Source organism: Scatophagus argus, chromosome 1 (assembly GCF_020382885.2).
Source record: "Scatophagus argus isolate fScaArg1 chromosome 1, fScaArg1.pri, whole genome shotgun sequence".
NCBI lineage: Eukaryota > Metazoa > Chordata > Actinopteri > Scatophagidae > Scatophagus > Scatophagus argus.
Window position 1 is genome coordinate 765,554 of NC_058493.1, and position 24,737 is coordinate 790,290.

General features: G+C 39.5%; 1 protein-coding gene across 4 annotated transcripts in view; it reads left to right on the plus strand.

The window, feature by feature from the left end:
* The window catches only part of ano1a (anoctamin 1, calcium activated chloride channel a), a 67,010-nt gene that overhangs the window by 14,762 nt on the left and 27,511 nt on the right, over nt 1–24,737 (plus strand). For all 4 annotated transcript variants that reach the window (XM_046383901.1, XM_046383991.1, XM_046383736.1 and 1 more), the window contains exons 3-13: nt 1,855–2,202; nt 4,311–4,409; nt 6,772–6,923; nt 9,468–9,522; nt 10,033–10,084; nt 15,122–15,177; nt 15,424–15,465; nt 21,229–21,293; nt 21,733–21,867; nt 23,226–23,386; nt 24,611–24,696. In XM_046383901.1, the coding sequence (XP_046239857.1) occupies nt 1,855–2,202; nt 4,311–4,409; nt 6,772–6,923; nt 9,468–9,522; nt 10,033–10,084; nt 15,122–15,177; nt 15,424–15,465; nt 21,229–21,293; nt 21,733–21,867; nt 23,226–23,386; nt 24,611–24,696 (1,251 nt within the window). The remainder of the gene's footprint in view (nt 1–1,854; nt 2,203–4,310; nt 4,410–6,771; nt 6,924–9,467; nt 9,523–10,032; nt 10,085–15,121; nt 15,178–15,423; nt 15,466–21,228; nt 21,294–21,732; nt 21,868–23,225; nt 23,387–24,610; nt 24,697–24,737) is intronic.

Below are 24,737 nucleotides of genomic sequence, written 5' to 3' on the forward strand. Positions count from 1 at the left end.
GGCCCTTCTATGTGGAGTTTGCATGTTCTCCCTGTGCCTGTGTGGGTTTTCTCCGGGTTCTCCGGCTTCCTCCCACAATACCAAAAACATGCACATTAGGTTAACTGGCTACTCTAAATTGCCCCTAGGTGTGACTGTGAGAGTGTGTGGTTGTCTTTGTGTGTCAGCCCTGTGATTGACTGGCGACCAGTCCAGGGTGAACCCCGCCTCTCGCCCGTAGTCAGCTGGGATAGGCTCCAGCTCCCCCGCAACCCTGACGGATAAGCAGTATAGAAAATGGATGGATGGATGTGAATTCTTCACATTAAGATACATTTATGCTCAGAAACATTTTTGAAATTTTATTTTGTTTCTGTTTCCTTCTCTTTCCATTCATCCTTTCTGCTATCTTTTGCTGTGTTGTAAATGTCAATGTAAAAGTCACTGATGATGTAAATTTTGATTAATGTAATATTACTGCTGTAAGGTCCATGTAGCACAATGCTTGATTCTCTCTGTATTTCATGAAGTAGCACTGTATAGTTGGTGTTAAGTGTATTTATTGTACGGCTGTAATTTCATATTATTCGCTTTCACTTCCTTAATTCCCTGTGGACACTGAACTGATCCCCTCATGGTGATTTCCCTTGCCGTGCAGGCACTTAGTCTGCTCTTCATCTACTTTGCATTCCTCCACATTGCAGTTATCTCCTAAATCTTCTGACTTCTCTGCATACTGCAGCAATATATTCCTGACTGATATAAATCTTATTCTTTGTTGGTTTTTAAAGACAATTTGCATCCAAAAAATTGCATCATTGCCTACCTGCTTGATTCAGTGTCCACTCAATTCTCATGTCTAATTTTACCAATATGAAAAGGGAATGAAAGGTTCTTCCTATTATCTAATGTAATGAGAATACCTGAAAAATCTCTCCACTGAACTTCCTCTTCAGTAGTTCCCATGATATCCAAAAACTGGCTTGCAGCTTCCATAGCCCTCTGATTTCCTTTCTGCCTCAGCAGCACAGCTAATCAACATGGCCAAAAATGCAGAAAACTTTATCTTGTCATCATGTTTCCTACCTGATTTCTTCTCCCTCACTTCTTGAAGCTTATATTTTCTACCTGCTTCCTAATGCCTAATGAAAAAATACATAAGGGGCAGGCAAAACACAACAAATTAAATACAAATAAGCACAAGATAGTTTGTTTCTAACTTGATATTTACACTGTAAAATGTAAACAGAATAACTCTAAATTACACCTGTGAAATGAACTGTTAAAAACACAAACAAAAGGCTCACTCCCCAACCCCCGCTTTCTGTGGCATTTGGTGTAGTCCTAGGCCCCTTTGCATGGGTTTAACACTGCTCATTGCAGCAGTGTGTCTTTTACATGATGGGAATCAGGTGTTCTCTGAACCAGAAGAATGTTAACTAAAATGAAAAAAAAATTAAATCAAGCACAAACAATGCAAAAAACAAAAACTGTCTACCCTTCATCTTGAAATTATGCCTGTCAAAATGTTGATGAAAGTAAATGTAAAATCAAACTTTGCTGTTGGTTATTGAATATGTGAAATTTGACTGTAACTCAGCATAAACCTAAATTAATAAAAGGTCAAATTAAAGTGAAAGAGAGGGTGAATGTACTTGTAAAATGTGAGATTGCTCCCACATTGAATTCCTTTGAAAGTGACCATTGACGTTGTGATCACCAAGAATGATAGCCTATGGCATTAAAGAACCTAGAGAAAGAGAAACTGTTCAACTTGCAGCATTTAGTAAACATTAGCTTATTTTGTTTTAGAGGTAAAAAATATTTTGAAACATATTCATTATTCTGTGATATTTTATCTCTTCTTGTTTCTAGCCAATGAGAAATCTTTGTGTGGATGATCGTTCAGCTGTATGTTCACGGCTAGGCCCATACTTCTCTGATGGACGGCGGAGGGTGGATTACGTGCTGGCATATCACATCCAGAAGCCCAGCGGTATCCGACACAGGTCATCCAAAACTGGCGACAACAATTTCATTCAAAGACTTCGGCGCAGTTTCAGCATGAGAAGCAGTCGAGCCCCACTGCAGCCAAAGGAAGACCCAGAGATTGCTGCCCAAGAACAACAGACTGACTATCATGAGCATGACAAACGCTTCAAGCGGGAGGAATTTGAGGAAAACCTTATGGAGACGGGGCTGGAGCTTGAAAAGGATGAAGAGGTGAGAGATGGTGGCGGGAGTTGGGTGGGTGAGGGGTATTGCTGCATTTTAAGACTTAAAATTTTAGTCACTATTGGTATGGCTCTCAAGCTTTTCATGTTGGTTAAAAAAATCTGATCTGACAGTCACAGTTAATAAACTCTGAGAACAATAATTGCATCAATGAAATGAAATGACGAAAAATTATGGGAAACAGGTTCAGTGAGGGTGTAACAAGACAAGAACAAAAATTCCACTGATTAGTAGCTAAACCCACGATCTGTTTTGTATGCTCACTGCAGATAATAATCCTAAATTATTACCAGTGATTTGGGGTTAACCCCTTTTACTTTTGTTCACTGGTTGTTTATTACAACAAAGAAACAAGCACTGTTTGAGACAAGGAGGAGGAACAGGAGAGTGTTGGAAAACCTACACCAGAGAGAAGATGAGAGTTGACTTTGGTTGCTCAGATTCCCTCTGTCCAATTAGGAGTCTACAGTGTGTCAGCTCCACCTTTCAGTATCAGCTCAGCTCACTGATTGGCTGTACATTGCAGGTTTTCAGGAATCTGCTGAACATTAACATTTGCATAGCTTTGATGCCAACTGTCACTATGAACTGGACAGGCCTAAGAGGAGAGCAAATGGGCAACTCAAGTTTTTGTTCCTGTAGCACCAAAGCAATAGTGAACCAGACCAACAACTAGTACGGTTGGAAGTTAGGAGGGTGATGGCTGTTTCTCAGTTTAAGAGTAGACTGCAGCAGGAGGTCCAACCACAACATCCACTCCCTCTTCTCAAATCTACATTACATACATCTACAACTTTAAGGTTTTAAAGGACATTTATCAATGATAATGTTAGCATGTTCACCAGGTGTAAGTGACCATATTCACCACGTTGATTTGGTGCCATAGTGTGCAAATATTTGCTAATTAGTATAACACAAACTGCAAACACACAACACAGAAAGTACAGGCTGATGGGAATGTCATTGGTTCTGTAGGTATTCGTTATAAACTAAATTATGCATACTTTATAAAGTGAGTAACCAAACTATGAATATGTGTCCCAGATTTTTTATCACTCCATGTAGTTGATATTTGACAAGAATAGTCTGCTGGTTGTACTAGAGGAAAACTCAGAGGATCACCAAAGTCACAAGAATATTTCTTTGAGGGATCTTAAATATTTGTTGTTGACGTTCCACAAGATTTGTTGTGTTGTGTTGTGATTGTTGTGTTTCTGGGGGGATTTTTGCCCATTCATGCAATAGAGCATTTGTGAGGCTAGGCATTGATGATGGACGAAAAGGCCTGGCTCGCAATCTCCATTCCAGTTCATCCCAAAGGTGTTGGATGGGGTTGAGGTCAGGTTAAAAGATAAAGATAAATAATAAATAATAAATCATTTGTGTGGCCATATAATGGCTGTTTACCAATGAACAAAATAACTAATCAATTCACAAATAGTTCTTTATTTGTATCAAATAATTATTTACCTGAATTACCCTCTTGATAACACTTATGACACACTCCTGCCTCTAAATGATAAAATCTGAGAAATTTATTTTTCATATTTTCAGCATATCAACTCTTTCACTCTTTTTTTTTTTTTTAGGTGCTCTTTGCCTGTTTACATAAACCCTATTGCCATATTTACTTTTAACTGTATATTTATCTTTTCTGTATCAGGTTCCTGCTGCAGCCACCTTATTTCACAACAGTGGGTCATAATATTAAGTAAATCAGACAAGACAAGACAACTTTATTTGTATAGCCCATTTTTACAAGCAGTTTGTCTCAAAGGGCTTTACATAACATCATAGCAACATCAGCAAGTCTAAATTGGTTATGCATTTCTGTATCCAGACAGGTCACTGAGCTGTAGGGTGTCAAGTGAGTCTGGCAGCATATGAGTGGCTTTACATAAGTTGTGGCTGCATTAGAGGCTGCAGAGACAACATGCTGCTCTGCCAGCTGGAATGTCTGCTCTCCTTTGCAAACCAAATATGTATTGTTTGTAGGGATGGTTCATACATTCTGGAATCTAATGACGTGTTCCTTGTTTCAGCTGTGGGTACATAGAGAATAGTGCTTATTATTCAAAATCTCGGTTGTATTTCAGAGTAAGATCCTTGGAATTGGCTTCTTGAAGATCCATGCTCCTTGGAATGTCCTGTGTCGAGAGGCTGAGTTCATGAAGCTCAAGATGCCAACAAAGAAGGTACTCTACCCATCAATAAACTGTATATGTATCAAGTGCTTATATGGATTTGTATTGGCATGAGACTGACTGAAATGGCTTTGAAGAACTGCAGTGATTAGTGTTGAAAATTGTGGAGATTAATGTTTCCTTTTTGTCTGTCCTCTGGACATTCATGTATTGTTATAATATCTCACTGAAGCCATTTTGTGGTGATAGCTTTTACAGATGTTAATGTTTTATTTTATTTCATTTATGCAACAGGAACCTTATTACTATCTACTTTATAATTAAATGTAAATCTCAAATCTACCCATATCCCATCCCAACCCTATATACTTTATAAATAAAGGCTATAAGAGCTACTGACAAATTGCTACTGCTCTCTGCTTCCATCCAATAATAGTCATTGAAAAAAAATACAAAAGGATTTTCAAGTTAAGGAAGACAAATTACTCGCTTGTTCACTCACTTGACTTGTTTATTGGCTCATACTGCAACAGATAAATGCTGATGTGTTTTTGCCCACAGCATTCATTCAGAGCATCTGTACATGGGTTCAGTTGGCTGAACAAACACAATTATTTGGGGAAAAAAAATCACTTTCTTATCCCTAATTTCTTATTCTTAAGGTTCTAGATATTCAATTCAATTCAGTTTATTTATATAGTGCCAAATCACAACAAAAGTTATCTCATGACACTTTCCACTTAGAGCAGGTCTAGACCAAACTCTTTAAATAAATTGTAATACAGAGAACCCAACATTCCCCCTTGAGCAAGCACTTGGCGACAGTGGCGAGGAAAAACTGTGTTTTAGAAGGCAGAAACCTTGGAGCAGACCCCGGCTCAAGATGGGCGGCCATCTGTCTTGACCTAGCAGCTGCAGCAGAGGAGTAATAAAATTAAAATAGATTATGACTAAACAGTAGTAATCGCAGTTGAGTTAGTGATATGCATTAAGGGGACATAAATGTGTGCAGATGGAGAGGGAGAGGAAGAAAGAGCTCAGTGCATCATGGGAGGTCCCCTGGCAGGCTAAGCCTATAGCAGCATAACTAACTACAAGCTTTATCAAAAAGGAAAGTTTTTAGCCTACTCTTAAATATAGAGAGGGCGTCCGCCTCCTGGACCGAAACCGGAAGGCTTGATAACTAAAGGCTCTGGTTCCCAATCTACTTTTGAAGACTCTAGGAACCACAAGCAGCCTTGCATTTTGGGAACGCAAAGTTCTGGTGGGATAATAGGTTACTATTAACTCTTTAAGATAGGATGGTGCCTGACCGTTCAGGGCTTTATATGTGAGGAGAAGAATCCTATCCTGAATTTTACAGTTAGACAATGTAGAGAAGCCAGTACAGTACTTTCTTTCAAGTTTTAGCGCATTTTGCTTTAATTTGCGAACCTCTGTATTATAGCAGGGCGCAAATCTCTTTTGCTTAATGCGTTTCGCGGGGCAACAGAGTCTATCAGTGTCCTTGATGAGCTTGCAGCACTGTCCACAAAATAGTCTAGGAACTCTGAAAATTCCAGTACAAATGCAGAGTATGGACCAGGAGTGCGGTACACTACAACAATAAAAATTGGTTGTACTGTTTTCCAGGCAGGGTGTGAGGAGACTAAGAATAAGCCTTTTGAATGAATGGCAGTTGACTTTGGGCTTTGGATTGAATGATAGTTTTGGGTCAAAAATGGCTGCGACTCTACCTCCTCGGCCGGTCTCTCGAGGAATGTGAGTGTTAATATGACTGTGGGGAGTGGATTCATTTAAGCTGACATATTCTTCTGGCCGAAGCCAGGTTTCGGTTGAGCAAAATAAATCTATATTATAGTCCAATATTAACTCATTTACGAACACAGCTTTAGATGATAGAGTTTTAATGTTTAACAGTCCACATTTAATTCTCCTGTTTGTTGTAGCTATGGAGGTGTTTGTGTTAATTCTTTATTAGATTTTTATGTATAACTATAAGATTAACGTGACATTGCTGAAGTGAGTGACAAAATGTTTGACTGGAACAGGCATTCAAAGTAACAATACGAAATTACTAGCTGTAGCGAATAGTAGAACAACTTAAGCGATATTAAATCAAAGAGCAGACAGAGCTGGTCGTAACACCAGTAACACACAATAATAGGAAATGATGTAGGACGCTTACCGCAGCAGGACCAACAGCAGTATCCTTCATGCAGCCATGATATGGGGATTAATCACAAGCATAGTGTTATATCTGATTCAAACCTCATTACAAAGAATATGAAGCTTCATAAAAAACAGTGAAGAAAGTCTCTTAAAAAATAAATTCTGATCTCGTGAAACCATCTATTTGAATACAGGAGTAATTACATGCATTGCTCAGTGTAGCTCTGTTCCTCTTCTGCAGGTTTACGAGGTGAAACAAGGCGGTAATTTAGTGGAGAAGATCCGACTGTTCATTCACAAAGTTACAGCTCCTCTTCATCCGAAAGTAGACTCCAACCGGCCACAAAACATCAAATCCCTTTCTCATCCTTTCTCCAGAGAGAAGCAGCATCTGTAAGTAAAATCTGTGCTGACTTTCTGCTTTCAGTGGAAAGACAGAAAAAAAACTGACCATAATATTTCTTGTATGCAGCTTTGTTTAGCGTGCAACACATACAGTGGAATTTGAGAGAGATCTTACATGCCTGGACTATTCACCCTCTGAAATCTGCAGTGTTGGCATGCACACTAATAATTTGATCCAGTTAAAGTACAACCTTTACAAGTTAAGTTGTCATATGGCTTATTATCTAAATTCGACAACTATAAGAGTAAGTCGTAAGTTATTTCTGTTTGATTCTATTTTTCAAAGGTTAGGTTGGGTCAGGTTTGAAACCTGAAGAGGAAACTCGACCTGAACATTTTGTAATCAAAACATTATCCTCCACATTTCATGTCGTTTCATCTCTGAACAAAAGTGGAATTGGAATAGGCGGCTTTACCCACACTTTCATCACTGAGACATCACAGAGAAGTAGCAACCACAGAGGTGCAAATTGGAATTAAAAAAAATCTATCAAGCTGTCTTGCTATAACATGGCAGGAAAGCTGAAGCGTGACACTCTCCTGCTGCATTTTGCTGAAGCTCCCATCCCTTAGATTTCTCTGCTCGAGGGAAACAAACACACCTAGCCTGAATCACTAAAGTAATTTGCATTTTCTCAACACTGTGTTGGAGGATTTTGAAAATATTTAAATGGAACATTTAGTCTAATTTAGACTAATTAGATTGATGAAAGACAGAAATCATGACTTAACCCATCCTGTTGAAACTCAAAAGTCTTTATTATTAAACAAATACCAGTACCAATGAAAATCTATCTAATGTAACCCAGGCAGAAAATTAAGAATTTCTTTGGGTTTGAACTTTGTTGGAAACATTTGAGATGATGTAAGTACACACCTCAACAGCATATATAACAAAAGCATAATTGGTTTTAGTCATTTTAATGGTTAAATGCTGCATATTATATCTTTAATGCCGTGGACTGTTTCAGTGAAGATCATTAAGCACCACCAGCTACACAAATACTGACTGACTGACAGGAGCTGCCCACTCAGTCATTTTGATGAAATACTTTAAGTGCAAACACACCATTTTCTTTTTTTTTAAAATTACAACAAGCGAAGTCTGACAGCTGTATTTTTTTCTGAACAGCTTAGTAATTTTTGCTCCCAAATTCGATCTGTATAGGGGATTCTTTTAAATTATATTCAATTCAATTTTATAAGTGCCAATTCATAACAGAGTTATCTCAAGACACTTTACAGGTGTGTAAACAACACATTCAAAAAAAGAAGAGAATCAGAGAGAAACAGGTTCCAGGGCAAAACCCCACACTGAGTAAGCACTTGGCGACAGTGGCAAGGAAAAACTTCCTTTTAACAGGCAGAAACCTCGAGCAGAACCAGACTCAGTGTAGACGGCCTTCTGCTGTGACCGCCTGGGAGGGAGAGGGGGGAGAGGAGAGACAGGGAGGTGGAGAGAGACAGGAGAGGGGGAGAGGAGAGACAGGGAGGATAGAGAGAACAGTGCAGAGCAGGAGCAGCAGGATTGGGGCAGGACCATGGAGAGGGTTCTGGATCCAGCAGCACTATCAGTGCAGTACGCAGGAGCATAGAGGGCTCAGGAGGGCAGGGTAGGAGATTCTGGATCCAGCAACATGCTCCGGAAGTGCTGAGAAAAGATGGAGCACAAGAGCTCCAAGGGAGAGGGCGAGTTAGTGCTGTACTGGTGATGGGACATAATGACTGAGTCCCCCTGCTCTGAAAGCGTGTCTAAGGATCTCCCCCAGCAATCTAAACCTATAGCAGCATAACTAGGGGTTGGTCCCGGCAGAGGCTGAACAGTACTAACTATAGGCTTTGTCAAAAGAAGGTTTTAAGTCTGCTCTTAAACATAGAGAGGGTCTCTGCCACCCGGACTGATGCTGGTAATTGGTTCCACAGTAGAGGAGCTTGATAACTGAAGGCCCTGGCTCCATATCTACATTTGGAGATTCGTGGTATTACCAGTAAGTCTGAATCTAAGGAACGCAGCATCCTAAAGGGCTGATATGGTTCAATGAGATCAGTGATATATGATGGTGCCAGACCATGAACAGCTTTATAGGTTAGCAGGAGGATCTTAAATTCTACTCTAAATTTTACTGGGAGCCAAAGTAGGGAGGCCAGCACAGGAGAAATGTGGTCTCGCCTCTTAGTCTTAGTCAGAAAACAAACTGCAGAGCTCTGAATGAGCTGCGAAGTCCTGAAGGACTTTTTAGGGCCAGTCCACTTTCAGACTGAAATATATTGAAAGTTAATAAAGTTTTTATTCAGACTCTTAAAAGTGTTAATAAAGAAGGGAATAAGGTGCAGACAGAGGTTATTGCATTCTGGGTGCAAAATTAACGGTATTAGTATGCACTGGACTTAACTGTGCTGAGGATGAATGTCACTCATCTCACTCTTCCTCTCTCTTTTTTCCCCATTTTGCACTATGAAGAACAGAAAAAAATATCAGTCTACACTCTGCATCTGCAACTAAAACTCTACCTGTTTTATTCTGTGTTCCAGATTCGATCTGTCTGACAAGGACAAGTTTTTTGACAGCAAGACCAGGAGCTCAATAGTAAGTATTGGTTTTATTAGTTTAGTGGCTAGAAGGTGGCTTCTTCACGAGATACAAGAGCAGTGTTTGTTTCAGCACAGTGAAAGGATATGCATTGTATGTTGCATTTACTCTTATAAAGCTCCATCATTTAATATAAAATAGAACAGAATATAGTTTTCTTTCCTGCCACTGCTGCCCTGCAGGATGAGTACTTGGCTCAAATGAGACCAACTGCATCTGTGAAACTGCAACATAGATGTGCTGCATTGACATACACACCTGCACAAAAGTGCTTGGCTAATGACTGGGTAATGTGATTGATTTGATTAGAGCTCCTCAATTACAGCAGCTTTTGGCTCCTAGCTGAGCTTCAGCTCTCATCAATAAAAGTCTGTGGAATGCTCTGTGTTCTACACTGAGTTGATCAGTACTCCCTCTGAGGACAGACATATAAAACATTTCTTAACTCTTGTACTTTGTTAACAATGTACTTTGTTTAAATATTTGTAATGTTTGTTATGTTTTCAGGTCTATGAGGTAGTGAAAAGGACAAGGTGCACCAGAGCCAAATACTCCATGGGTAAGATCTACATCTTTAATACAAGGGATAAATTAATATACAATTAATCTTGATCCTTTTTCCATCAGAGAGTTGTATAAATCCCACCACAGATGACTTCATATTAAACCATAGCTACCTGCATGCAACTTTTTTGTCATCTACACAATGCAGCGGTGACTGAAAGTGACAGGCTGAGATTATTCAGTTTGACAGTCTCTTGAGTGTAATTCAAAGCTGAAAAAAATCTAAAAAATATGTTCAGTATGGTTTGAGGCAGAGAATAAAAAATAAATATAGGAAAAAAGAAAGATGAAAACATTTTAAGAGAAAATTGATTATAAGGGTAGCTGGACAGGAACTAGACATATTCAAACTTCATTTTAAGATGAACTTTATCCACGGTGGGGAAATTCACTTGTCGTGGCAACTCATTTTACTCTAAGTGGTACAAAGCACAGTAAGAGTATGCACAGACAATAAATAGTTAAATCTTTCACTGTTCAATCTATGTCACACTCATCAAAATGCCACCAAAAATATAATTAGGGACTTCCATTTTGATGCATGGCAGTGTAGGTTGCAAACCGGGACTACTCTGTTCCTCCTCTCAAATTCTCACAATTGTTGGGGTTAACACTGTTCTTAGCAAATGACATGAAACAGACGGATAAGAAGAAGGGCTAGATGACAGAACAACAACTCAGCCGATTCAGAAAAAGATGGCCAAGCAACTGAACGCTGGCGCTAATTCGCCACTAACCTTGTCAGATATGGAAAGACTTCATCCATGGAAGACCGTATTATAGCCAAACTTTCTGTGCAATTGTCGGCTAACCATGCCATTATCAACCAACATCCTGAATCCATTCAACAGATGGAAACTTCGCTAACTGACACACTTGAAAGACTTGAACAACTTGAATCCACATGTGCTGCGCTAGCCAAGGCTAACACGGAGTTGAAGGTGAAAGTGGGTGACCTGGAGAAATGTAATGTCAAGGCCAGATTTTTCAACTTAGTTTACCCAACTGCCTTAGACACTCAATCCACTGGAAGATTAATCCACTTTTACTAGATGATGAATAATTTGTACAACTCATCAATTCCCAGATAAAATTTTTAGGGCTAGAACTGCATTAACGTGTTACTATTACATATGCGTTAATGCAGTAATTAATTAACACCAACAATTATTTTATCATGCACTTGTTTTTATTATAATAATTATTTTAAAGTCTCACTTGCTCACTAGCTATCTAAACGTTGCTCACTCCTCAGCCTATTGAAATGCAAGTAATTTTTCTTCTCCATTATTCCGCCATAAAATCATGTTATTGAAGGTCTATGCCTCTTGCTGTATGTTTAATTCCAGGACACTTTGACCTAAAGTCGACAGAAAGCCGGTCATTTTGAATTTATTTTGAAATCTTTAGCATTTTTGGGCCATTTGAAGGGGTCATATTTTAACAAACTCATCCGAATTAATCCAGTTGACTTCAGATTTGGTCAGTTTATACAAAAGACCTCGACAATGAAAAGCTATCAAGGGTTTCTGTGAAACTTGAAAGGCCTGGACAAGTTTGGTGTTTCGTTGCTAACTGAACCGCTAAACAGTAAATAGGCAGTAACCAGTAACCAGTGAAGTGAAATTGTTTCCACCATTTCTAAACCAAGCATGTTCTTTTTAACTCAATTAATGTAAGTTAAAACAAGTCAACATTTGGTCACACACAGGATTCAAAATCCCAGTTTCCCAGGGGAAAAGTTCTGTGTTTGAGTCACCCAATCACCCCAGCCACCCCCTGAATCAGACTTTTCTCGCTCTTTATACTGTCACACCAGAACAGGATAATCAGATTAACAAGCCAGAAAATTGCTCTAACTCAAGTATTTATTATCCAGTCTGCATCAGAGTTAACATGCTGGATAAAAGTTTTGACCTGAAGACATGCACATGCAAATATTCATTTATTTTCATCGCACCACCTGCTGGCAACAAGAAATGACATGTTTTTTGTGTACCATTCCTTCAGGTTGACTAGATACACTTCAAATGCAGTTAGAACAGCTTTAAGAGCTTAATGATGATTTTGCATGGAATGCACAGCAAATTTCCACACTTCGCCATGAAACAGGAAGTTGTTGTAACTCAAGTATACATACAAATTTGCACCAAATTTCAGGTGTTGGATCAAGGTGCAAACCTCATTACACCGACATGCCAATATGAACTTATACTCATAGCACCACCCGCTGGCAAAAGTTTGCGATGGCCTCACACCCCAACTCGCACAGGAGTGCGATAACACAATCAGTGCTACTTGCAACTTTAATATTAATATTACATTGCAGTCCACTGTTGCTGTTTTTGATGCTGTAATGTATCTTGCAACCGATATCTGTGTAATTTTCTCCTAAAGTGAGATCAGTGAATGCAACGTCCTGTGAATAGCGTGTTCCATTTATGACACCTGCAAACTGTGGGATTTCTTTCTAGCATGCAATTTTGAGTTCTGAACTGCTAACTGAACCGCTAAACAGTAAATAGGCAGTAACCAGTAACCAGTGAAGTGAAATTGTTTCCACCATTTCTAAACCAAGCATGTTCTTTTTAACTCAATTAATGTAAGTTAAAACAAGTCAACATTTGGTCACACACAGGATTCAAAATCCCAGTTTCCCAGGGGAAAAGTTCTGTGTTTGAGTCACCCAATCACCCCAGCCACCCCCTGAATCAGACTTTTCTCGCTCTTTATACTGTCACACTAGAACAGGATAACCAGATTAACAAAATGTCTGTATCGACTTCTTTCTCGCTGTTTGCATACTATACATGTTATAATAGTCATATGCTAGTACTCTAAAATACAAAATAATGAGGCCAGGGGCGTTGATAGACATACAGCTCTACTGGGGCACAGTCCCCCCAACCCCCATTATTTTTTGAAAGCCTGCTGCATATAAGATTAGCTATACTGCTACACTATGTGCTACACCAGTTTCCCTTGCTTAGCTCATTATTATTGACAATGTCATAAACTACCTACCTAAACTTACCTGGTAAAGGTAAAAATGTAGATATATAATTAACATGAAGATATTTATTTCAACATACATGAACATCCTCAACAGGTTTTATGACAGAAATGGCATAACTGTAAATGCAAATAATAACAAAACCAAGTCACAGAACTTTCTTGCACATTTGCATTTTTCTACTTTACAGAACAGTTTCAGAACACTGAACATTTCAAGAATCCATTCACTTTATCATTTCAGCCATCCTAATTACAGTATAAGTATATATAATATATAATCTGGAACTGAAAAAACATTTTTCTCAGGAGTTTGAGGAAATAAACTGAGTTGAGTCATCTTTTAGTCATTAAAATGTAAGACCCAATTTTCTGTTGTATTATCGTGTTTTTTTTACATGGGAAATTATATGGTCACAAGACAAGAGCTGATTGGGCTGGATGTTGACACAACCATGTGATGTTTTATATACACTTTTCTTTATTACTGAATTGGAGAGATTTTATTTTTATTTGAATGATTTTGAAGGTTTATTTCTGTTAACAGAATACATGGTTGGTGGCTCATGGTGACATTCAGTAGCAGTAGAGAGGATACATACATTCATATTGTAATACAGATACACACACAAATATCTATATATAGATATATCTATATATAGGTACATAGATATCTATAGATATAGATATAGATATAGATAAGTTAGGGACTTTGCTTCCCTGATGTTCCTCAACGCTGCAGGTGAGATCATCTCGTTCCATCTTGCCTGATGGACCTCTTGAAAATCACTGACCACGTTCACAAGCTCTTTGTTGTTTGAGATTAAACCCTGAGCTTACTTTAAAACGGGTATTCCCAAGATTGTTTGCCAGTGACAGAATCAAGAACTTGTTTGTCTCGCTGTCATACCCACATGTTAATTAGTCTTCTCATTTTTCGCTTACTTGCTGATCATTCTTGGTGGATGTCCCACCTTTATTTAACAAGCGTCAATAATAATGCCAACACCAGTGGCATCAAAAAAACATAGGGGGCTCAAGCATGCACCCTTCCCACACGCACACACAGATGAAAAGGTGTGCATTTTGACTGTGTAAACAGATTCTTCTCCCCATAATGTGAAGATTACTAGAACACACACACATACATGTTTGTGTTCATCAAATTCATGTTGGTGGTTAAACCTCATGCTTCACTACTGTTTGCATTGAGCGTTATGTTTGCTGGCGAACTTGTTTATCACCAACTACAGCCAGATCTTACCTCCCTCATCCTTATCTCTCTTGCCTCTGCTTCGTCCAAAGATTTTCCTTATATCCATCTACAAAAGTCATTCAGTAATGTTAGTCAGTATGAGATCATGGTTCCATTCAAAAACGTACTTATGTCGCGTTGTGTATCATACCTTGAAATGTACTCAGTCCTCACTATTTTACTGGGGCACAGCACATAAATACTGGGGCAAATGTGGCAACGCTCATGAATGAAGCTGTTACAGATTTGTACATCAGCAACAGATGTTTAAGAACAACACTACTTAGCTGTCTGACAGTTTGACTTTATTTGCTTTCTCTGACATCTAATCCTAAAATGTCATTATGGGCTGAACTGGACCTTCGCAATGGGGCTGGACCATCTAACTTTGCGTTCTTGAGGGTAACAACTGGTATTACTTGGTACTATGAAAGACTTTACTGTGGTTAATGAAACTGAATCATAACCAGTGGAAATGACAACAATTACTACTAAAAGACCTAAGTTATATAAAAACCAGATTAGCATAACCTCTAATTATGCTTCCTGAATTCATGTTAGTATGAAAAACACTAAAAACTCCATTATTTAGCTTTGTATGTCCTGGAAAACATGTCCTTTCACTGTATTCTTCAGCAAAATCATCAATAAAGACAACATGAAGTCTTACGTTCAAAACTGAGTTTAACTTTTTTGGATGTAATTTTCTTCTGCTGTGTTTTTACACTGCTGCTTTATAATCCTGTTGAATATGTCTTCTTACAGGGATCACCAGTCTGCTAGCTAATGGTGTCTATACATCTGCTTATCCTCTGCATGATGTGAGTATCATCATCATAGCACTTTATGGCCACATCACCCATACTGGCCCGAGAATACTTGACAGATTGCTGTTCATATACAAGAGAGATAATTATTCCAGTTCAGTGAGCTTCTAATCTAAAATGATAAATTGCATTGCATATGATGCATATCATCATGTAATGTACATGTCATTTATAGTTTAAATAATAAAAAATAATAATAAAACTGTGTGGGGTTTGTCTGTGTATGTGCATATTTTATAGGGAGACAACGAGGGAATAAATGCAGAATCTAATGACAGGAAGGTAAGTAAAGAAATTCCACCATTCAACACTTTCAATTTACAATTGTCTATTCATCTATCAGCCCAAAGAAAATTAAAATAACTCATTTCAAACTTAAATTTGATTAAATTATTCCGTTACTGCTTCCAAAGTTAACTCAGAGGAAAAGAGATTTTTTTGTAGCAACAAATACACAGAACATTGTCACATCATGTGTCTTATCAACAAGCCATCAAGGCACTGAACGATACAGCAAAAAAAGAACATCACGATAATCGATAATAATAATAATCAATATTTTTGGAGTTGCCAGTTTTTCTGGCATTAGGTAAGATGGCATTGTGATGGAAAACCCTAAATTTAATTCACTGGCATGTACGTGGCATGAACAACTGAATTGACTGAATGAACTGGTGGATACCTGGTGAGTTGGAAAGGATAACATCAAGGCTTACACTTTTTATTCTTATAGACACAAATCACTGTCCAGAATTGACTACATTTTCATTAGTCCTAGAGTACTTGACCAAATTTGTGAGGTAGACATATTACCCAGACTGATATCTGATCACTCTCCACTTCAGTATCATGTTAAACCAATGTCTTCATTACCAAGGTTTCGCATCTAGTGTACCATTTTGAATTCACAGACACACTTCACCAACAATTGCAAGAATCTATCAATTTAAATAAACATGAAAACTCTCAATCACAAATCAATCCACTAATTTTATGGGAGACCTCTAAATGTTTCTTGAGAGGGTTTCTATTGCTTTTTTTCCTAAACTGAAATCGCAGAGTTTTCATGGAATATCACAACTGGAATTTCAAATTAAGGCGACTTTTATTGTTCATCAGACCAGGCAAAAATACTACCATCAAGGAGACAGGCCCAGCCACTTACTACAGAGAGGAAGATAGTTATAGTTATCAGAAGTTATCAGCCAAGCATTCCGATCTTTCTGTGCCAAATTATACTCATCAGAGGTCATGTTAGACAAAGCATTGTGTGGCTCTTTTTAAATAACCTCCACCTACCTAAACTAAATGATTCAGAGCCACTTTAGAGGAACCAATCTCTTTACACAAGGCGGCCAAATCACTTCAAATGGAATTCTGCCAGAATTGTATCTTGCAACGTGGGATATAGTTAGGCCATTGATACTCAACTCTATTAATTTCGTCTTGAAAGAAGGATCTTTGGAACCACTTGCACTTTTTGAGCAGTTTGAAGTACAGTTTGATCAGCCTACTGCTTTTGGATAAGCCTTCACTCCCCATCTGCATTAGTGAGCCATGGCCGCCCGTGACCCTGTAACCAGTTCACTGGTTTTCCTATCCTAGGCCACATTTGGTAGGTCTTCAGCATTGCTCCTGCATCCTCAGCCGGAAACATCCCACAAGAACTGCAGTTTTGGAGATGCTCTGACCCAGTTATCTAGCCACCACAATTTGACCCATGTCAAAGTCACTCAAATTCTTGCACTTACCCATTTTTTCTGCTTCATCAACTTCAATGACAAAATATTCACTTGCTGCCTAATATATCCCACCCACTGCCAGGTGCCATTGTAATGATATAATCAACGTTATTAATCAATGTTATTCATTCACCTGTTAGTCTTCATAATGTTATGGCTGATCAGTGTGTAGACACCAAGACACCAAACTGCTGAACCCCAAAACTGCTCCAGTGGCAATAAACTACAGGTGAGCCTGATCTGTGACCTCTCTGATGAAATGCATATGTAGGGAACTGAATGTGTGTAACTTGGAGCAATATGCAAAGAAGACAAAGTAATCTTCCTCTAAAGCTTACTTACAAAGCTTTAGGTGGCTTAAACTGCCTTCCCCCTAAAATGAATGTTCAGTTGTGTGCACATGATATATGGAAAAAAAAATGGAGGACTTCTTTCCATCACTAATGACCAAGTGTTCTTCTACGCGTGAAATTGCCCCCTTTGTTTTTGTCAGGAACTGAAATTGAGGAAGGAGAAGTTAGAGTATCAATTTCCTCAAAAAGATGAATATCTGAAAAGGTGTTTTTATTTTGAAAATTAACTTGCCAGCCTGTTGAGTATTGGATGTCTGTCCACAGCAATATAAGTGACTGAAACAAAACACTCAGTCAGGTGTAGCATTAAAGTTAAAGTGACATATTTTGTCATTGGAGGGAACTCACTCCAACGAAATTCGTTCTCTGCATTTAACCCACCCAAGTGACGTGCACACACACACACAGCAAACCCGGGGCAGTGGGCGACCGCGTGCAGCGCCCGGGGAGCAGTGGGGGTTAGGTACCTTGCTCAAGGGTACCTCAGCCATGGACACCGGGACGGGGAATCGAACCAGCGATCCACCGGTTACGGGTCCGACACCCTAACCGCTGATCCACGACTGCCCCACGATTAGAATAACAAAGTATGACACACTACTAAGCCAACATGACAGCCTTGCATTCGATCAGCCACAACATTAAACCCACTGACAAGTGAACTGAATAACGTTAATCATCTGTTTACAGTGCAGTGTTCTGCAGGGAAACCTGGTAATCATGTGGCTGTTCTTTGACACTCATGGCAATGGCTCTTCCCATCAGCAGCTTCTCCCATAGCTGAACAATGCACCTGTCACATTTCGAAAACAGGTCGGGAATGTATTAAGAACCACACCAACAGCCTACAGACTCCCCAGATCCCAACATGATTGAGAATCTGTGGGATGCACAGGAATAAGCTGAATCCATCCTCCCACCAGGGGAAGCCACTAAATTCTCCTGGAGGTCCTGTGTCCCTTCCCCTGACAGGTCATAGCAGTTTTGTCAGCACAAAGGGGACCTACAAACTATTAAGCCTGTGGTTTAGTGTTGTGATTCATCTGTATATTTCTACTGCATAAAATGAAATAAACTAGGCAGCTGGCAGGAAAATAAACAACTTTGCTGAGTCTGAAGTCATCTGCTCCCCAGCTAACACTTCATAATTACACTGTAGGCTGTTTGTCACTAAGACAACAGCCTAATAATTTCTGTAGTTTTCAAGCATGAGAAAAGCTTTAGTTTTTGTTCTTTCAAATGCCTCCACTGGAGGAATCCTACATATACATATGCATAAACACGTTCAAGAAATAGGCTTTCTTCAGCTGAAGGAATGAGTGAATGGTTGTTTTCTTTCACAGCCTCACTCTGCTGTGATCTGCCTGAACAGTCCCCTTGGCCCGCTTCTTGTGATTAAAAGTCTACACTTGCTGCCCACTGCTTTACCTGTGAAAGGAGTATGTGACTGTGTTTGCCAGAGCATAATCACAGCACCCTGGTATTGCTTGCTGGCTCTATACATGGCTTACTGAGATGCTTCAGTGGAATCTAGTGATCATTAATGTCATTATTTTCACATGTGCTTTTCTTTCTACTACAAGTCAAATGCATCCTGTCAAAAGGGTCTATATGTGTATGATCAACTACCTACAATATATATTTTTCCCCACATTAAAGACCTGAGAGGAATCCCTGCTGGATTGGAATATGGCCTGTCATCAAATAAATAGTGACATGTCGTCCAGCCTCCAGGTTCATTTTTGATTACATTGACTTCTTGTCACCCATTACCTCCTTTTGCTGTGTGACCATGTAACTGCTGGGGTTTCACTATATACAACAAGCTTTGCATTGCTTACTATGCTACACCAGTAGATTTACATACTAGGCACATATATATTGGGACAAGTATATTTTTGGGATTTGGCCTCTGTACACATTGACACTGAATTTGAAATGAAACATTCGAGAAGCAAGCAAAATGAAGACTTTGCGCTTTAATTGAAGGGGTTCGACAAAAGTGTGGCATTAACCATGTAGGAATTACAGCCACTTTTATATACCCACCTCCATTTTTGGTGGCTCATAAATAATGGGACAAAGTAACATAATTACAAATATGAGGACTGTTTTATCAGAAAAGACTTTATTGCCATTGTAAGTAAGAGGTTTCACATTACTGGGAATTTGTCTTGGTGATTGGTGCATACATAGAACGTATCAAGTAACATATAATAGAAGAATAAAATAAAATAAAAATAAAATAGAATAAGGTAACACAAAATAAAATAAGATAAGTAAAATAAATATGTTTCTGGAGGTAGTCCAAATATACTTTGATGAAAATCTGTGACTGTCTGAAGTCTGGAATCCTTGGACATGATCAAATACTGAGTTTCCTCGTTTGCCTTGCTTTTACTGCAGCTGCCGTCAGCTGTTGCTCATTTGTCATTCTTTCTGCCTTCAGTCTTGAAGAGAGCATTCGTGAAAAGAAGGGTTGAGATCAGGGGACTGACTTGGCCAGTGAAGACTATGCCGTTTCTTTGCCCTGAGAAAGTTTTGGGTTGCCTTTACTGATTTGGCAGAATATGAGCAGAGATTATAACACTTTATCCTGCTAGTTTTATCAGCCGTCAGGTCATCAATAAATCCCAGTGACCTGGTTCCATTGGCAGCCGTAAATGCCCATGCCATAACACTGCCTCCACCATGTTTGACAGATGATGTGGTATGCTTTGGATTATGAGCTGTTCATTTCCTTCTCCATACTTTTCTCTTCCCATTATTCTGGTACAGGTTAATCTGGTTTCATCAGTACAAATAATCTTATACTAGAACTGGGCAGGCTTTTTTAGGTGTTCTGTGGCAAAGCCTAATCTGACCTTTCTGTTCATGAGTGTCACCTGTGGTTTGCACCTTGTTGTGAACCCTCATTATTCACATTCGTGAAGCCATCTCTTGACTGCAGACTTTGACAATGACATGCCTACCTCCTCGAGAGTGTTCTTGACTTGGCTAGACATTATTAAAGGGTGTTGACAGAACTCTGTGGTCCACACCTTTTGGTGTTCCAGAGCTTGCCAGTTAATTCTTTTTTTTTTTTTTTTTTTTTTTTAAATGTTCCAAACTGTTGTTTTGTTCACTCCCAATGTTTTTGTTATCTCTCTGATTTTGTTGTTGTTGTTGTTTCAGCCTAATGATGACCTCTTTCCAGTGAATAGCTATGAAATGTAAATGTAACGCTCAGTACCAGCTCCAGACCTTTATCTGAATGTACAGAATGTAGAGGAGAGAAACTGAAACTTAAGTATAGATCCCATCACACTAGTATTGACCCAATACCAGTGTTGGTATTGATTCTATCAATATTTGGAAGACTGACTACTCACAGTCTTGAGGTAGGGTCAGGTAGGGAGAGGATTCTCTTTATTTGATTGAGTTGGGTTGGTTTGAGCCAGGCCATATGAAATGTAGGATGGAACACAGGATAATAGTAGAATGCAGGAAGGAGACTTGTGTACTGGGTCAGCATCAGAAGTTTAGACAAAGCATCATAATCATCGATAGGTTAAAAAAAGTGCTCAGTTGGCCTGCCTGGAGTTAAGGTACTTGGCAGGCTTGAGGTATTCCATGTTCTTGTGGTTGGTCCATACCAAAAATGGTTGTTCCGCCCCATGAGGAACTACCAGTTGCCCCCCATCATACTTCCTATCTTAAGTGGACGTTTCCTGGAGAGGAAGGTGCAACAGTGAAGGTTGCAGTCTTGATTCAGTCTCTGATTTGACTTGAACTCTGTGGATTTTTTTTTGGCAAACAGCAGATTCACTCATATATATACAATGCTCATAAAACATAAAAACTTGCAGATAATGGCCTGTCTCTAGTATAATATGTATTTGCATTTGCAGTATAATATATAATATGTATTTGCATTTGCAGTAATGACTGACTCTTATATGTTTATGCAGCTGCTGTATGAGGAGTGGGCCAGCTACAGCGCTTTCTACAAATACCAGCCTATTGGACTTATCAGGTCAGATTCATAGTGCTCTTGTCACACCCGTCAGGTGAATTTCAAACACATTTCCAGACATATGTCTGCCACGACTGGTGCTTACAGCAGCATTACTACCTTAACTAGCCCACAGGCAGAAAAAACAGATGAGGTTAAATGATGCTCCACTGTTGCTCTTGTACTGAAGCAATACTTAAAAAGACTGAGTATGGAGCTGGGTGTGATGTATTCCTTCATCAATCCTACTTTGCTCACGGACTGTAGAACTGATGTAACATGTTGCACATTACAATCAGTAATGTGGAAATGAGAGGCTAAAATGATTTCCATCCAAAGACAGTATGGATGGACAGCTCTTTAAAAAATGTGGTTTCAGTGTTGACAAATATAATCTAATATCAACCATGATCTCATGTGGTAAGTCTAAGGTGACTCCTTTGGTGTCTCCTTCCTACAGAAAGTATTTCGGGGAGAAGGTCGGACTGTATTTTGCCTGGTTAGGAGTCTATACGCAGATGCTAATCCCTGCAGCTATTGTTGGAGTCATTGTATTTCTCTATGGCTGTGCCACTGTTGATGACAACATACCGAGGTACATAACACACAGACACACACACACACACACACACACTCATAGAACTTTCCACAGACATGTTTTTTCATCTATTGTCAGACTGGAAATGCTCCGAAATGTATTTTTTAAAATTCTTTTCTTTTCCATCTAAAACAAAAATCTTTTCTCTCTGTCTTTAAGTCTTGTTTTATACTCCCAGTGTCATTGTTTATCTCTATCACTGAGGTCCATTTAACAAATTTAGCAGCATTAGGTTTAACAAACAGTTATTTTAAAATGTAGTTGACACACAAGCAGCCATACGTAAAAGAAAAAAAGAATTACTGATTAACTGAAATTGGGAGTTGTGTCATCAAAGAGCTCAGAAATAAGACAAGGAATTTCTGTAGTGCTGTGGACACATTTTGGTCTCCCCAGTGAGGCGTCCAGGGGGCATCCGAAACAGATGTCCGAGCCACCTCAACTGGCTCCTCCCAATATGGAGGAGCAGTGGCTGTACTTTGAGCTCCTCTCGGGTGACAGAGCTCCTCACCCTGTCTCTAAGGGTGAGGAGCTCTAAAGTCGATCATTGACCTCCGACCTAGGGTGTTCTGGTGCCACATGCACTGATAGACACCCTATTGCATGAAAATGGTCTTTGTTTTGGACAAACTGTGACTACCACAGAAGTTCAACAATGGAATACCACTCGGGTTCAGATTGGGGAGGCCGTTCCTCCCAATCACACCCCTCCAGGTGTCACTGTCGTCGCCTACGTGGGCATTGAAGTCCCCCAGCAAAACTATGGAGTCCCTGGTCGGAACACCTTCCAGACCTCTTCCCAGGGACTTCAAGAAAGCCGGGTACTCTGCACTGCTGTTGGGCTCATAGGCCAAGACAACAGTGAGAGGCCTATCCCCGACCCAAAGACACAGGGAACACGACCATTTCATTCACTGGGGAGAACTCCAACACGTGGCAGCTGAGCTGGGGGGCTATAAGCAAGCCCACACCAGCTCGCCACCTCACAGCATGGGCGACTCCAGAATAGAAGCCTCTCTCCAGGAGTTGGGTTCCAGAGCCCAGGCTGTGCGTGGAAGTGAGCCCAACTGTCTCTTGCCGGTACCGCTCAATTTCCCACACTAGCTCAAGCTCTTTCCCCTCCAGTGAGGTGACATGGCATGTCCCCATAGCCAGAGTTTGTCCTTTCCTATGATCTCAGAACCATTACCTCAGACAAACAACATGGAGAAGTACTGGATTTGAAAGACAGCAGGTCTCTTCCTTTGTGTTTAAGTAGTAACCTGTTTTTGTTTTTTGGTGTACCTGCACCATCTCTCTGCCTTCTTTCACCGCTTTGACTAATTCTTCTGTTCCATTCAACCTTGTTTTGCCAGTATGGAGATATGTGATCCCAGGAACAACATCACCATGTGCCCACTGTGCGACCATGCCTGCAGCTACTGGAAGCTGGTGACAGCATGTGGTACAGCTCGAGCCAGCCACCTGTTTGATAACCCAGCCACCGTCTTCTTCTCCATCTTCATGGCTCTCTGGGGTATGTAGTAATCAAGGAGTCCAATAAGAACCAGCAGACAAGAAGAGTATTACAAATACAAACTGTGCAACTAAGCATTGCTGGAAATATTCCATCTAATAGACAGTGCCATTTAATCCAGGACTGCTTTAGCAGAAACATGGATATGATGAAATTTGCAATTGGAATCCACAAAGATAGCCCTTGAGTAAACACAGTCTGTCCTTTTCTTTATTTCCTGCCAAACTACATCGCCATCTATTAGCAGCAGTGAGGCTTTAGACAGGAGGGTGTCATGTGTGAAGCTAGGGTCTGACAGTCACAGTCCGACATACTTCTGCATTTAGCCATAATAGACCTTATAAAGGACAATACCATGTACCATATGTATACCAAATACCATATGTACTGAAATTATTGCAGTAACAAAATAGCAGAAAGTAGTTCAAAATACAGAAAGTTTTGCCTTGTGTGTCAGAGCTTGGTATATTGTTTTCCCCTGTGCTACAGAGCTCATTGTTGTCCAAAAACTATTAAAAACACATCAGTAACGCTTTTGCAATTGTAACATGTTCCTTCATTAACATGAACACACACAGACTTAAGGTTGTTTTGTGTCAGTCGCACACTCCCTGTCCTGCTGCCCCAAAAGCTTATTGGAGCACCAAATGTTGATTGAAAAGAGTCCCCTAGAAACTTGAAAGCAAGCTGGTTAAAGAATGTACTCCTGTATTCCTGAGCTTTTTGAAAACTGAACACATTTATGAGGTCAGTCTTTAAAATTTTATGTGGGTTTGTATCTTAGGGCCACAGACAGGGTAGGGAAGTCAGAAAGTAGAATAATGTATTATTAGTGTGGGATTTGTTGATAGTAATAAATAAATGAAATATTGCCTAGTAAGGCATATAGTGAGGTTAGCAAGTGCAAGCTAATGATTAGTCACAGCAGGTGTCATATTATATTTAGCATCAACAAACTTTACATTAGAGTCCAATAGAGACCCCAACATTGATAAAGAGTCTATATGTGGGCCATACAATGCAGAGGCTATTGATCACATGTAGTCATTTCTCAGCAGTAGACTGACTTTGATTTGCACAGAATGTGTATATTTGTACGTAACTTCATGTTTGTGTCATAACATATTTTAGATACAGGTGCCATTTCTGCAGAAAGACTGACAATATTCATATTACATATTCCTGAGCCTACTTTTACTTGGCTGTGTATGTTTGGTTATATAGCGGTTCTCTTCATGGAGCACTGGAAGAGACGGCAGATGCGACTCAACTATATCTGGGACCTGACAGGCTTTGGAGAGGAGGAGGAGGTGAGATAACATAAATTACTATTTCATGTACATAAATGAAT